This window comes from Chaetura pelagica, unplaced genomic scaffold (genome assembly GCF_000747805.2).
Source record: "Chaetura pelagica isolate M959 unplaced genomic scaffold, ChaPel_1.0 scaffold128, whole genome shotgun sequence".
Classification (NCBI taxonomy): Eukaryota; Metazoa; Chordata; class Aves; order Apodiformes; family Apodidae; genus Chaetura; species Chaetura pelagica.
The window spans coordinates 1314290-1329470 of record NW_009954302.1 but is presented as its reverse complement, the minus strand read 5'-3'; the positions used below and the strand labels follow the sequence as shown (position 1 = coordinate 1329470).

The 15181-nt window shown below is 40.0% G+C and overlaps 1 protein-coding gene across 1 annotated transcript in view; it reads right to left on the bottom strand.

Annotated features, from left to right (window-relative positions):
• The window catches only part of PREP (prolyl endopeptidase), a 159364-nt gene that overhangs the window by 29761 nt on the left and 114422 nt on the right, over positions 1-15181 (bottom strand). Inside the window, exons 9-10 of the mRNA XM_010003868.1 lie at positions 4766-4963; positions 2066-2169 (exon numbers count right to left, since the gene is read on the bottom strand). Of these exons, the coding sequence (XP_010002170.1) occupies positions 2066-2169; positions 4766-4963 (302 nt within the window). The remainder of the gene's footprint in view (positions 1-2065; positions 2170-4765; positions 4964-15181) is intronic.

Sequence of the window (15181 nt, the reverse complement as noted above, 5' to 3'; positions counted from 1 at the left end):
TCAGTGCTGTAAGGGCTTGATGATGGGGATGAAAGACTGAACAACAAGAAACTTCTCAGGAAATTTACTCCATATATAAAAATAATTTCTGCAAAAGAAAGAGGAGGAAATTGATCCTGGCCCCAAGAAAAGAAATATCCTTTTTAAGACTTGACTCTGCAAAAACATCTAAACAGCAGCTGCTTTTAAATCAAAGTAAGTTGTAAGAGCAAGCTGTGTTATGAATGTTACTGTTCTCCTGCAAGGGCTAATTCCAAGTGCATTTGTCAATAGCAACATCTATTTTTGGTTCATCTCAAATTGTTTCAGGGACAGGAGTGGAAGGTATGCAAAGAATGGCAAAAGGAGCCAAGTGACATTTTTATTGTTGCAATTTCAACACTTCTAATCCTAAAATATCAGCCTAAAAGAAGGTGAGCTGTGAGGCAGGCCAGAAGACTGTTTATCCATGATTAGAGTGTCACTCAGAGGTGTTAATACAGAGAGGCAGAGAAGAACTTAGCTGGCAACTTCATAAAGATAAAATAAAGGCTTTTTTGTTTCAAACAGCAGTTGAGTTATTTATGAGGTAAAGAGCTTACAGGAGTAGTTTGAAAGTTCCTGCAGAACTGTTTTTCCCTCCTGTAAAACTCACCCCAGGCTATTTCCTGAAAAAGTCTGTCATTGTGATGGATGAAAGTGTGCAAGGCAGCAAAGACAAATTCAAGAAGCGTTTGGCAGAGGAAAAGTTATTAACGCAACTGAATATATTGTATAATAAAAGCAGGCAGGACACACTCCTGGGGCTGTGGCAAGCATTTTAAACACTGACATATTCAGGAAGGTAACACAGAGTCTTTCAGGATATGGGCATAAGACTATGTATTTGCAGGATGATACAGTCAGCAACCCATGGGCACGCTCTTACCCTGGTGCAAATGTCAGGCATGTTGGAAGAGCTCGCCCTTCAGCGCAAGGTAAATTGGCCAATTTCTTCTTAGTTTGGGCTGAGTAACTACAAGATGCCCAGGCAGTCCCAGCCCTGACAAACAGCCTCTTCCACAGCTCAGCTGAGACTTCTCCATGGAGCTGAATGATATGAGAGACTGACTTCCAAGATACTACCACATTGAGGTAATTTGTTGAAAAAAGGCAAAACCAGGTGAGTGTTGAGCCAAGAGTGCTCTTTAGAAGCACTGGTCCCAGTGTAGCTCCACAGGTCACTAGAGCTGTTTCTCTAGAGCTGGTACTGAGCATGAGTGTGCAAGAAGAAAACCAGAGACCATGCCAGAAACTTCCACTCCATTGCAGCTTAGCAGGGAAGCTCTGCCAGCCATGTACAAAGTGAACACTTCCAAGGGCAGAGCAACACCATGCTCCCTCCTGGTAATTATCTGTATTTCTGTTCCACTTTACCTCAACTTAGCATGCAATTGCTTTTAAATATAAAATAAGATTTTGTTTTTCCAGACATTTGTGTAGTAAAATTTTATTTGCTAGAAAAATAGATTATTTCTAATTTAAGGCAACCCCTTCTAAACCCTTTTTCATTACATTATGTATTTCCGAGTTTGGTGGCAGTTATCACTATTGTACCAAGTTCTTTCCTAAAGACAATGCTGTTTTCTTTCTCTTTATCAGCTTCCCCATGCCCTGAAGTTCTCCTGCAGAAGCCCATTCATGAATTTGAGTGGAGCAGCAAAACCACATTTCTCCACTGCCTACAAGCCTTGGTCTATCACACACTCACCTACTGTATCCACGACAAGTTGCCCTGGTAGAAGAAATGTATAAACATGGAAAAGCAGCAGACTGATGTTAAAACAAATATCAAAGAACACTATCACATGGGAAAAAAAATCCAGAACATATGGCCTTATAATGTAAGATGACTGAGGATTGAACCTGCTTTGTTATTTGCAGTGGCATCTTCAAACCTCCCTAAAAACAAGACTTGGTAGAATTCCTTCAGAACACAAAGATCTTCAGACTGGCAACTCAGGATATAATCAAAACACTCTCATCCTTGGACAAATGCAATTTTGTTAAACTCTTACAGCAAGACAGAAGGATTCATGTGTATTACCTGAATTGTCTGGTAAACTGAAGGATCAAACCCTTTCACAGTCACCTCCCGGAAAACTTTTGGCTCCAGTTCCTCTTTGGTCAGATCACAGTGATATATAATACCTAAAACAGAGGGTGAGTTAAAATGATGCTGGTTTAGACCATCACTGAATGACAAAGATACCTCAGTGGGGTGAAAAACAGTAGCTTCAGGCACATTTTTTCACTTAATATATCATTTAACACATACACACATGCACTTCATCTAGGAAGGGCACAAAGCCTTTCTGTGAATAAAGAATAATTCTCACTGAACCCACAAAGCCAGGTATGTGGGTTAGGCAAAAATGATTTGTTCTCATCAAGTTACACAGCACTTACTGAGAATGACAATGCTGGGAGAAAGATGTATCAAGTCAGTTTTAAAACACCTCTTCTACAGCCACCTGACTGAGAATACATCTCTCAAGAATTTCACTCAGTCAACATTTTTCTCTTTAGCATAAAATCCTTTGAAATTACAATTTAAATGGGCTCTGAGATGATGGGAAGAGCTGAGCAGCCACCTGAAATGGTGGCAGACCAGCACAGGTTGCATATGCAACTGAGTGGGATTGGGTATTATGTAATTTATATTATGTTCTGATCCTGCAGGTTTAAAAGCAACTTCACTTGCCTGACTTGTACTTCTGATTTCCAAGGACTGTGCATATGAGAAACTTTGTCTATAAGCAATATAGGATTTCTAGGCTGGAGCAGAGGCAGAATGACAGAAAGTGTAGCAATCTAGACACTCCACAGATATGTACTTAGCCAAGAAGAATTTTGCATTTAGACTGTAAATCGCATTTCCTGTCATTCACCCCTACTAACATTTGAGCATGTGCCATGTACTGTGACTTCCATGTTTGCACACTGGATAACATATTATAAAATCCTAAAATTCATGGATATACACCAAATATATGGGATACATAAAACTAACCTCAATATTATTTTTTGCTTTTCTACTTTATAACAAGCTGGTCTCTGTAAAATTTTAAACATATATGAGGGAAAAGAACACCAAAAGTTAAATCAACAAGTCCTCTACAGCATCCTTAATGCAATAAAATTAAGCAAGGTGGACAGGACTTGATTGAAATACTTGTGTATATTTTAGAAACCTTCAGGAAACCAGAAGTAATTCTTACAGAGGTTATAGCTAAAAAAATGTATAATGAAACACAAAATAATGAGGAAGCATATCTGATACAATTGTCTCATTAAATCATTTTTATAGATAGTGGAAAATAAAAAGATCGAGATTGGCAAAGCAACATGGGTGAAAAACAGTCTTTCTAATAACTGATTAAGCTTCTTTCTGTAAAGGTGAATTAAATAGAGTTTAAAAGTAGGACTACCCTGATCTTCTTGGAATGTTTTTTCCTTCATTTGTCACAAAATGAACAGCAAACCTAACACAGGGTGACAGGCAGAAACAAGCATTAAAGCAGCATTTCCCTTAAAAATCAGGATCCAGAAAGTGAATCAAAAGTACAAAGGAAAAGCACACCAGTCAGACACAGGCAGAGCAGTCATTTGACATTTCTATACAGCTGCCCAAGCTGGATGATGTATTGGCAAACCTTACTCACAGAGCAGGCAGAATAGCTGCATATTAGGAAACCACACGATGAAGCATAAGCACAGTCAGAGACTGCATTTCAGGACTTAATCAGTCCAATATCTCAGTAATGTGTAATTGAAACCCTGTTCAATTTGCTGTTCTGTTACATTGTTAGTGGCATGACAGTTCACAGAACCACAGAATGGTTTGGGTTGGAAGGGTCCTTCAAGATCATCCAGTTCCAACCCCCTGCATGGGCAGGGACACCTCCCACCAGCCCAGGCTGCTCCAAGCCCCATCCAACCTGCCCTTCAACACTGCCAGGGATGGGGCAGCCACAGCTTCCCTGGGCAACCTGGGCCAGGCTCTCACCACCCTCACACTCCAGAATTTCTTCCTAACACCTCACCTAAATCTCCCCTCCTCCAGTTTTAAGTTAATTTCCAAAAACATGCTAATGTTGGGGCCTGCACCTTTTTGCTGGGTGCTAAAGAAATTCCAAACACCAGAGTGCTCACTTAGGTGTGTCTGGATTGGACAGCAGGGATAACCATATTTTTCAGGAAATAGCAAAAATTATTTTCTGGTGGCAGCATCTATGGTTTCCTAAGTGCTCTGTTCATTACTTCATATATTTGTTTACTACCACTTTTGTTGCAAGTATGAAGCACCAGTATATTCATTTGCTCTGATGAGGCTATGCATAAATGAATCACAATGCTGTAAGAAGGAATTTTTGTGACTTCGATTTATGTTCTTCAAAATTGTGAGGAAAGTTACATTGAATACATTAACTATTGTCTTCAACATAATTTGCAAACTTTTATCTTGCTGTATGAAGCAAAAGCTGTGAGAATCCTACAATTTCAGCTCTAGTACAAGCCAGTCTTGAGTCTCAATGCAGGTCTCTCAGATATTTGTAGGCATATTATTTAGGCTTCATGGATCAAGGACTGGTACATTTTGAAGTGCACAACCACTATATTCACTACATGGAAGCAGTTTTATCTGCATCTTAGACCTATCTAGTAACTATTGAGCAACAGAAAATGAGAAACATACTGTTCCCAGGACAAGGAACAATAACTAAGGGAAAAAAAGCAGTCTTACCTGGAGATAAAAAGGAAGTGAACTGATAGAATATTTCAGTGTCCTTCTTTTGGCCACTGTAGCCCACAATACTGCCAACCTCTAAGGGAAAAGTCTTGAGATGAGCACCAGTAGCTAGGTCATGAAGCTGCAGGATATTCTTCACATCATGCAGATAGCACAAAACCAAGAAGTTGGACCTCACACAAGCAACCCATTCTGCAGAGTGTGAGAAAGAAAAATAAAGTCATGGAAAAGGCAGTGGAAAAAATATGTGTAAGAAAGAAAACAGTCACAATTTGATTCTACAATTCCTTAGCATACCTTAATACATACACCAGGACTTCTAACATTCACTGACTTTAACACTCAAATTTTAAAAAGTCACCTGCCTTCTGAAACAAAAAAAAATATGAACCCAAAAGTAAAGACTGACATTCTTTGGAAATGCACTAACCATGGTGCTTGAAGCTTATTTAAACAGACACAAAAATAAAATCATTCTTTAAACAACATACTTGTGCATTGGGGGTCCTTATAACATCAATACTGTTCTTAATTTCAATGCAAAACCCAAGCAAAACACTGATCTTTGCCAGCAAAATTTGTGGAAATGCAAGAAAACCACAATAATCACTGTGATTTAGACTAAAGTTAAACTTAAAAGAACAGAAAGACTTGTGATCCTGTATGGCACCGAAAAGTATAAACCTAGAGGTGACTATGAATCTTGTTGTTATTGTCTAAGTATTCAGGAGGCTGTTCTTGTAAGCAAGCTCTACTGGGTGTAAGAAAAGGGTTATTCTGAGGTGATATTCTCACAGAATCACAGAACTGGGGTTGGAAGAGACCTCTGGAGATCACCCAGTCCAACCCTCTGCTCAAGTAGGGTCCCCTACAGCAGATCCCACAGGAACATATCCAGGTGGGTTTGGAAGGTCTCCAGAGATAAAGACTCCACAGCCTCCCTGGGCAGCCTGTCCCAGGGCTCTGGTACCCTCAGATTAAGTATTTTCTTACATTCAGGTTAAACCTTCTGTGTACCAGTTTTATATCTCTAGTGACAGATCTATTTATTTACTCATGCAGACAAGAAAAAGATTGAAACCTTTTCATGTCTATTAGTATTTTGTCATTTAAGAAACCAGATGTCCTGCTTTGCAACAAAGGTATTTCAACTTCTTCTAATTAATTCTCTAACTAAATGCAAACAAGACAAAATACACACAGGGAATGAAGGACAGGTTGTTGAGTTTTTTTTGTTTATAGGACTAAGTGAGGTGGTGATTCTTGTCCTTTTCCAACCATGCATGTGCAAGTTCTCCCCTGACAAGTCAGACTGAAAACCTACATCATGGGCAAGGTACCAGCATCAGACAATGCCTTCTCTTATCTGCTGGAAGCAAAACCCAAAAAGATGGAATCAAATGAGCAAAAAAACCCAGATAGGACTGACTGGGACATACTGTAATGTCACAGCAGCACTGTTACATTATTCACATTTTAACAGTTCATTCCAGTTTCCCCAAGACCTTATAAAACTAAGTATCTTGAATCCACAGAGATGAACTGATGACACTTGAAAATGTATCCTTGCACATTCAAGTTCCAGTCCAAAAGTTCAAAGTTGTATCATGTGCCCTTTCCATTAAGGGCAACAAGCTCCTTCTAAACTGAAGGTTAAAACTAGTTACTCTGTAACACTTAACTTCTTTACCAGTCCCTGCTGTCATATACAGTTCAGGTCTGTCAAGACTCCCCAGGGCTCAAAGACCTTAAAATCTTAATAGGTCAACAGAATCTACTTTCCTTTTAGCTTGTTCCTGAAGGACCAGGGAAATTTAACACTAGTTTCTAGCCATATGAATTTATGCTACATAAGAACCAAAAATAGAGCTTTACTGCTCCCCTCCTCCTAAAGACCACCTGGGTATTTTCTCCCCCAAGGCCTTCTAAAATCTTCTAAATCTGGGAATTTTTTAACCAAAGCCCCAGAATACACCACTAATTGAAATTTCAAGCATAAAGCCATTACCTGAAATAATAAGGTCCAGCACAACATAACACTGTCTATAATATAATTAGCAATTGATGTGTAATTTTATCTCTGGACTGACTTAAATTTCTTAAGTGAGGCTGGAGAACAGAATAAACTTTGTAAGTTTAATTGTTAAATGCAATTACCTGTTTTTAAATACAGAATCATTCCTGGCTGTATGAAGGAAGAGTAATTTAAAATATTTATTACATTGTAACTCCAGAAATCTGCCAACATCCACGTGTATAACTGGTTTATTAAGACAAAATATGAATTTTAAAAATATTGCCCCCAGAGTAACACACCATTTTTGCCTTCAGAATTAACTGATCTGCAGTAAGAACGAGACCCCATGAACTTCACTGGTATTCTCAAGTAAAATGTCCAGTTTTACTCTTCAAATTTCCTGCCAAATTTTCACAAAATGTATTACAGACATGAGAAGATCAACTTCAAACATACATAATACATAGTTTTGCTTCAGCAAAAATAGTACTTAAACAATCCTTATTTTAAAATTGTGAGGACTATGAAGTCCTTACTAACAATTTGATGAAGCACTGCAGTTTAATTAATGTTTTCATTACAAGTTGAGGTACATTATGACTTTGGCTTGCAGATTATGAAGGGATATTATTCTTTTATTAAAAAGATTCAACTGCCCAGGGGCAAGGCTGCTGGCTGACATGGGAATTCCAGCTATTGAAGAACTCGCTTAGGAAGGAGCAATATTAACTCTCCATCACCTCTCTGTGGTTTAAAAATGAGATTCTCCCAGCAAAGTGAAAATAACAGATGAGAAGACAACACAAAATGTTTTTAAAACATTCCAAGAGACTCAGGAACATAGCTTCTATGTGTAACTGGCTTTGGTGCCCTGCAGCCAGCCTCAGAGCTTCCACTAATGGAAGCTACAAAGAAATGCAAAAATCAAACCAGAGCAAAACACAGCAGCTTGAAAGAGCAGAGTAAAAAAAAACAAAACACATGAAAAAGTAACACACACATATATATATAGCAAGCTAAAACAATGCTGAATTATTAATAAGAGCTATTTTTTGTTTGCAAGCTGCAGGCTGAGCCTCTGTTACTCCCATGCTCACTGAGAACTGCAGACCCTGAGGAGCTGCTCCTTCAGCAGTCAAGCCTCCATGGTTTTATTCAGGCTTTGCTATCACACCCTGCCTGCCTCTGTTGGAAGCTTTTAAGATCCTGGGCTTGCAAACTTCACAGGTCTAAAGGCTAAGCCTGACACCATTGTTGTAGGCTCCCTTTATAGACAATAGGCAGGAATCATCACCTTTAGGATGCTGTTCACCCAATTATATTGGATACCTTGTTCTGGATACAGAGTTAATTGCTTGCTGTGCAGTTTCATTGACACGAGTGGGTTTTTTTAAAAAGCTGACCTTCAGAGACCTCTTCAGTATATGGGGTCAGTTTATTTGCAGATAACACCAATGAACAGAGCAGTTACTCTCAGTTACACCTGCATTTACCAACCATTCTCCAGTATACTTACAATTCATCTACTGACAATACCCATCAGGGAGAAGATTTTACCAAACAGGAAATAGGTGGAGGTTGCCTTGTCTAACCTGAGCCTCCTGGTTCAGGCATCAGAAAGAGATGGACATGCTTGGTGGCACTCACAGGTACTGAAAGCACAGGTGAAGAATTATCCTTGGTACTGCTCATTTGTCTGTGAAGATGACAGTGACCACCTTGATGACTACAACAGGTTACACACAATTCTTCCATAGCTAAATTTGGGGTAGGGGAATTACATTCCTTAACAAGGCCTAGAAAACTGAGCTCAACCATCTCTAGAACTTCTAGTACAACCTTTTAGAAATTCATATACTGCTGCTTTCCAAAACCTCTTTCATTTTGACACACCTTCAACATCGCTATGAACAACTTTTGAAAGAGCTTCAGGAAAAAGGAAGGTTGAATCCTCACACGAAACATCTGTGCCACTAACTTTAGTGACTTCTGGTAGTTCTGACCATTCAGCTACAGTACGTTCAGTGGACAAACATGTTTTGAGAGATGCAGCCTGAAATAATGATGCAAAACATGTCAAGCTAGAAGAGCTAGGCAGCCATAAGCTTTCAGCAGAAGCTGCTGAGTTACTTGCTGTACAATGTGCTTCTGTGTCCACTCAACAAATAATAAATACATTTAATGGACCATCAAAGTTTGAGCTGGAAAATGGACCTGGAAGGTCATTTTGGTTTCTTTGGTCATCACAGTGAGTGACCATAAACTGCAGTGTCTCTGCAGATTGACAGGTTTCCATGCTGATCTCAATTAAAATGACCTGTAACTACCACTGAAGGCTGCTTATGGGTAGACTTACAAGCAAAACATGAGTAATTTACAGAATAAAACATGAATCATTCTGAAACATGTGAGTAAATGTTGGTAACTCCTCACAACATATGCAAAGGCATATGTCTTCTCTTGGAGACACCATCCTCAGTGACAGCCTGCTGTGTTTAAGTTAATGGAAAAGCTCCAACCAGTTTCAACAAGACAAGGATTTTATACCCCATATCCTCTCAATGAGACACAAAAACCAGAGGCAAATGTGGTGGTGGTGGAGAAAAGATCTTCTGAAGGTGCAAACATCAGGAGCAACCCTTCTGTAAGTAAGATACAGGCCTACATCATCTGATGCAGGTTTTCCATGGTACAGAGAGTTAAACAGAGCCACAAAAGCTGTATTAGGGGAGCATAATAAAACCTTCAGTCAGGGACATGCACTGGACCACATCCTTTCCCCACATTGGCCAGATTTTAGGCATTGCTCTTTGCTGCTGGGAAACATCCCAGTTTTGTTTTGTTGTTTTTTCTTCCACATTTCACAGTAGAAGCTCACCAATCTGGTTGTTTACCTTGCAACTGATTTCCTCCTCTCTGCCACCCTTCTGTACTGGCCATCTCTGCAGGGTGCTCTTCATCTGGGCTACGCACAGAAGGTCACACAACAAGAACTGTCACCCAATCCCTCAATGCACCCACTTTGCCAGCAAAACTCCCAGGCAGGCAAGTCTCTGGGTACACTGAAAAACAACTCAGGGTAACAGGGTGCACAAGCTTCCTGACAGCCAAGAGGAACAGGAGGGATTACTCACACCCATGCACATCCTTTGCCATTCAGGATCAACAATTTCATAGTACTCGTTCCAGATTTTCCCTCCTAGTTTCACTCGAGTGCCAAAAGATACATTTCAGTTGCAGTAACTCTCTTCCTCAAACTCTTACACCTTTATGAATCAGCTATCAGGTTAAAGGTATGAATAAAAAAATACTATTTTTCACCAGGAGTGCACAGTCAGGCTGAGGGCAACACACCAGTTTACATGCACTGTGCTCAGGTGTGTGATGTGCAGAAGGCACAGGAGCACTGCCAGCTTGGTCCCTGCTTGTTAAATGGCCAAATGAGATTGAACAAAGTGGTTCAAGATCACTCACCTCATCTAGGACACAGTGAGGAATGAGTCTTATTTCTCAGCCCTTCTTATTCAGGAATCTATTATATTTTTCTTTTAATTGTCACAAGTACAGGGCTGGATATAACTGCTGCTCTCAGGTTAATCTGCTTCACCAGAATTGGGCACTTTGGGGGCAGGAGGGGTGTGACAGTTGTCAAAATTAAATATTTAATTAGAAGCAAAATTAATCGCTTCTAAAGACAGCAAGGTTTATCTTGGGCCTTAGAACTACGGCCACAGAGCCTGTTATGATCAGTCTGCAATAATAGTTTCATAGCTGTCTTGTAACTAATTCAGCACATCCACTAGCAGCTACATGCTCAGTTAAACCACTAGTTCAACATTAGATGGGACTCTCTCCTATGGTTCTATTTTAGACTCCTTGAAAATGAAAAGTAACACTATGAACAAATTCCGAAGGGAAGGAAAATGAATCTCATCACACCCCAATGTGCTCTGAGACCTCCCTTGAATTGAATTTAAAAATAGCTGTCATTTATTTCTACCTCTCAGCTCACAGAGTAGAGATCTAAATTTAACTCAACTCTGTGTAAAACCCCTGCTGAGAATTACAAATGAGGTGTATGTAGAACCTCAGCGTAGGAACGTTTGTTTTTTCCCCTGTATTTCTCAAATCAGCTCATTTATAAAGAGTGATGAAAACAAAAAAGGTCATAGCCAACAAAAAAGTCTATCTTGAAGAGTATGTTCATGCACAGTCACACTACATGGTGCGGCTTTGATGAAACTGCATCTAAATTAACACACAGAAATGAAAAAGGCTGCGGTTACACTAGAACGAGTCTTATGAGGAGCAGCTGAGGGAACTGGGGCTGTTTAGTCTAAAGAAAAGGAGGGTAAGGGGACACCTTATTACTCTACAGCTACCTGAAAGGACACTGTAGAGAGGTAGGTGCTGGTCTCTTCTCACAAGTAACTAGTGATAGGACAAGAGGGAACAACCTAAAGCTACACCAGGGCAGGTTTAGGCTGGACATTAGGAATATTTCGTTTGCTGAAACGGCTGTCAGGCATTGGAATGGGCTGCCCAGAGAGGTAGTTGATCCACCATCACTGGATGTGTGTAAGTCATATAGATGTAGTGCCTGGGGATATGGTTTAGGGGTGAACATTGTAGAGTTGGGTTAAATGTCAGACTTGATGATCTTCAAGGTCTTTTCCAATCTAAATGTTTCTATGATTCTCCCACATAGACCACATGAGAGTAGGAAATGCTTGAGCTGAGTATCTATATATTCCAGTAAAAATACAAGACCTAGAGCATCACTGAGTATGATGTTTATAAAGAACTTCTTCTACTGATAATCACATCTGGGAAGAGAGTTGTTCTCACACACATGTAAAACTGGACAGGCAGCAACACTCTTTTCCCTTGTGAACCTCCCTTGAATTGAATTTAAAAATAGCTGTCATTTATTTCTACCTCTCAGCTCACAGAGTAGAGATCTAAATTTAACTCAACTCTGTGCAAAACCCCTGCTGAGAATTACAAATGAGGTGTATGTAGAACCTCAGCGTAGGAACGTTTGTTTTTTCCCCTGTATTTCTCAAATCAGCTCATTTATAAAGAGTGATGAAAACAAAAAAGGTCATAGCCAACAAAAAAGTCTATCTTGAAGAGTATGTTCATGCACAGTCACACTACATGGTGCGGCTTTGATGAAACTGCATCTAAATTAACACACAGAAATGAAAAAGGCTGCGGTTACACTAGAACGAGTCTTATGAGGAGCAGCTGAGGGAACTGGGGCTGTTTAGTCTAAAGAAAAGGAGGGTGAGGGGACACCTTATTACTCTACAGCTACCTGAAAGGACACTGTAGAGAGGTAGGTGCTGGTCTCTTCTCACAAGTAACTAGTGATAGGACAAGAGGGAATGACCTAAAGCTACACCAGGGCAGGTTTAGGCTGGACATTAGGAATATTTTGTTCGCTGAAAGGGCTGTCAGGCATTGGAATGGGCTGCCCAGAGAGGTAGTTGATCCACCATCACTGGATGTGTGTAAGTCATATAGAAGGCATTGGAATGGGCTGCCCAGAGAGGTGGTTGATCCACCATCCCTGGATGTGTGTAAGTCATATAGATGTAGTGTCTGGGGATATGGTTTAGGGGTGAACATTGTAGAGTTGGGTTAAATGTCAGACTTGATGATCTTCAAGGTCTTTTCCAATCTAAATGTTTCTATGATTCTCCCACATAGACCACATGAGAGTAGGAAATGCTTGAGCTGAGTATCTATATATTCCAGTAAAAATACAAGACCTAGAGCATCACTAAGTATGATGTTTATAAAGAACTTCTTCTACTGATAATCACATCTGGGAAGAGAGTTGTTCTCACACACATGTAAAACTGGACAGGCAGCAACACTCTTTTCCCTTGTGAACCACTGCTCTCCCACCTTTTGCTGTGGGCATTTCATTGCACTGTTCTATCTGGCTCACATAAAATCAAGGTTTTCAAGACAAGGAATTACTAACTGCCTTCTGTTATCATTTACCTCCTTCTAAACCAAATCTTGGAATGATTAAAACAACATGACATGGAGACTGGCATGCTGCTTGACTTCACCAAGTGAAGGAATGGGCTTTTTGTTTATTCAGGACTACAACCTCCTGAACATGGTAAGACTCCCCTGGGTTGGTACTGAAGATACACAGCACTAATTTCCAAGCTTCTGCCACCAAGAAGTAATTGAACAATTCAAATTTACTTTACTGTAGTGCTAAGATCTACTTACAACTCATCCTCTCACAGACACACTCATTTGTTAATTTCAACTTTTACATCCCACTCCAAAAAGCTAGAGAGACAAGTGGACACATGATTGCCTGCTCTGGCTTCACATTCAAACACAGCAGAGGCTAAGTGATACACAATAGACGCTTGAAGGTCAGTGTGATGGTTTTAAATGACAGATTATTTTTGCCTTCAAGTGTTTAAGAGCTAAATGCCTGTTGTGTTTACAGTCTGGAGGGCCAGTATCCTCTGCAAACCCATTTATTTGGACTTTCAGTTTTCTCAATGCAGTTCTTGTCCTGTTTGTACACTCAAGGCTGTCACACACAATCCATTGAAGGAGTGTTGCATGCATTCATATAATTTTTTTGCATGTACATGAACATGAACCCAGCTGGACTTTGCCTTTAGAATTAAACCAAAATGGAGTTAAGCTAAATACCACAGTTTAGTGAAGAGCAGATGTGGCCTTCATCTTACTGGGAAGAAATATATAGCCAGTGCTTATACAGCCACTCGTCAAAGCTCCTCTGTCTACACCACATCTCAGGTACATTCACACATGGTAACACATTTCATGTCAACCACATGTTTCTGTCCCATTCCATTTGGACACTCACCATCTTTTAAGTCAACTCTTCAACTTGGTCACACTTCACAGATTGCTGTTCCTCCTAACTTGACCATGCCTTCAGAGACTGTCAGCAAATTTGCATGTAATCAGAAATTAGACTTGGAAGTAATTTTTCACTTACACCTATTATTAATTTTCTGCTTAGAACCTGTTACGGTTTAAGTGGACCCAGCAGGTTGTTGACACCTATAAGAGGGACTAGAAAGAGGGTTTTTTAGGACCCCAAAGGACCCAGGAAGGTCAGAAAAGAGAGGTCAGTATTCCCTCTCACTTCCTGCCATACTCTATAAAAGCCAGAACTGGAAGCTCAGCCCCTTTTTCCTGTGCTGGTGCTGCTCAGAGCTCCTTCAACTTGCCATGTGCTCTCCAGAATCCATCTCTACTGGGTGCTGTGAGGAGCTGTGGATCCCTCTGCTGAGGCAGCCCGGGCACAAGAGACTGTTACCCACCTGTTCCTGCCATCACTGAGATCAGTTTTGTATACATCTCTATATGAGTGTATATACCTGTTCTTCACCCCACGTGTTACTCTCTTTTCTTTGTCACACTTAATTTGTTCCAGTTCCCATCTCCAACCCTTAATGTCTCTCTTCCTTATTCCCTTTTATCTTCCCTTGGGAGGGCAGGGGGGGCATAACAGAGAGCAATTTTGCCCTCTGGTTTGTGGTTTGCCCTGACCACTAAACCAGGACAGGATTTGAAAGGTACTTCATTGTACCATGCAGATGGTTCCTGATTGAAAGAGTTCACGACGTTAAGAACAAGATTTTATGTCTCACCAAGCTCTAATTTGCTTCTTTTGCATTGACCAAAATCCTTGCAGAACTCTAGATCCCAGCTGTTTGCAACATCACTAAAATTCTGGGCATGCTCAGAGTAACCATTTATGGCACAACTGAGGACACACCTTGTTTAGGCTGTAGCAGAAAACATGCAGGACATATTGTGAAATGCAGACAGAAACTAGTATTTTTTGTGTCTTGAAAAGTACAATCTTAAGAGGCACCTGAGGCAGTAGTCAAATAGGTTTGTTACTGTATATACACATATCAATCACACACAGATAATTCTTCTCATTCTACCAAGCAGCTCTTCACCAGAAAAGCAGCAAACATGAGTTAATTACTATAAAGATGGATTAATTAAAAAAAAACCCCAAAACTAGTGCCTTTTTGAATAGCTATAATTATGCTAGTCAAATAAATCATAATTGTATCTTGAACTGTAAGGAGAACAGACTACATAAATGTACACAAAGCATCAAAAACAGCTCAGAGGAGGTTTTCTGGTATTATCTAAAACTAATTTTAAGTTTTAAGAGAATTTCCCCAAAATTAAGGCATTTTAATTATTTCAAAGCCAAAGACTTAATGTTTTCAACTTCCTTTTATACTTCAGAGAATTCCATGCCCTTTGACTTTCCAAAGGCTTTTTTTCAAGTGTTGTCTACTCATCTTACCCCAGGAATAATAGAAAATCCTGCCTCTAACCAGTGGTGTTTGTGG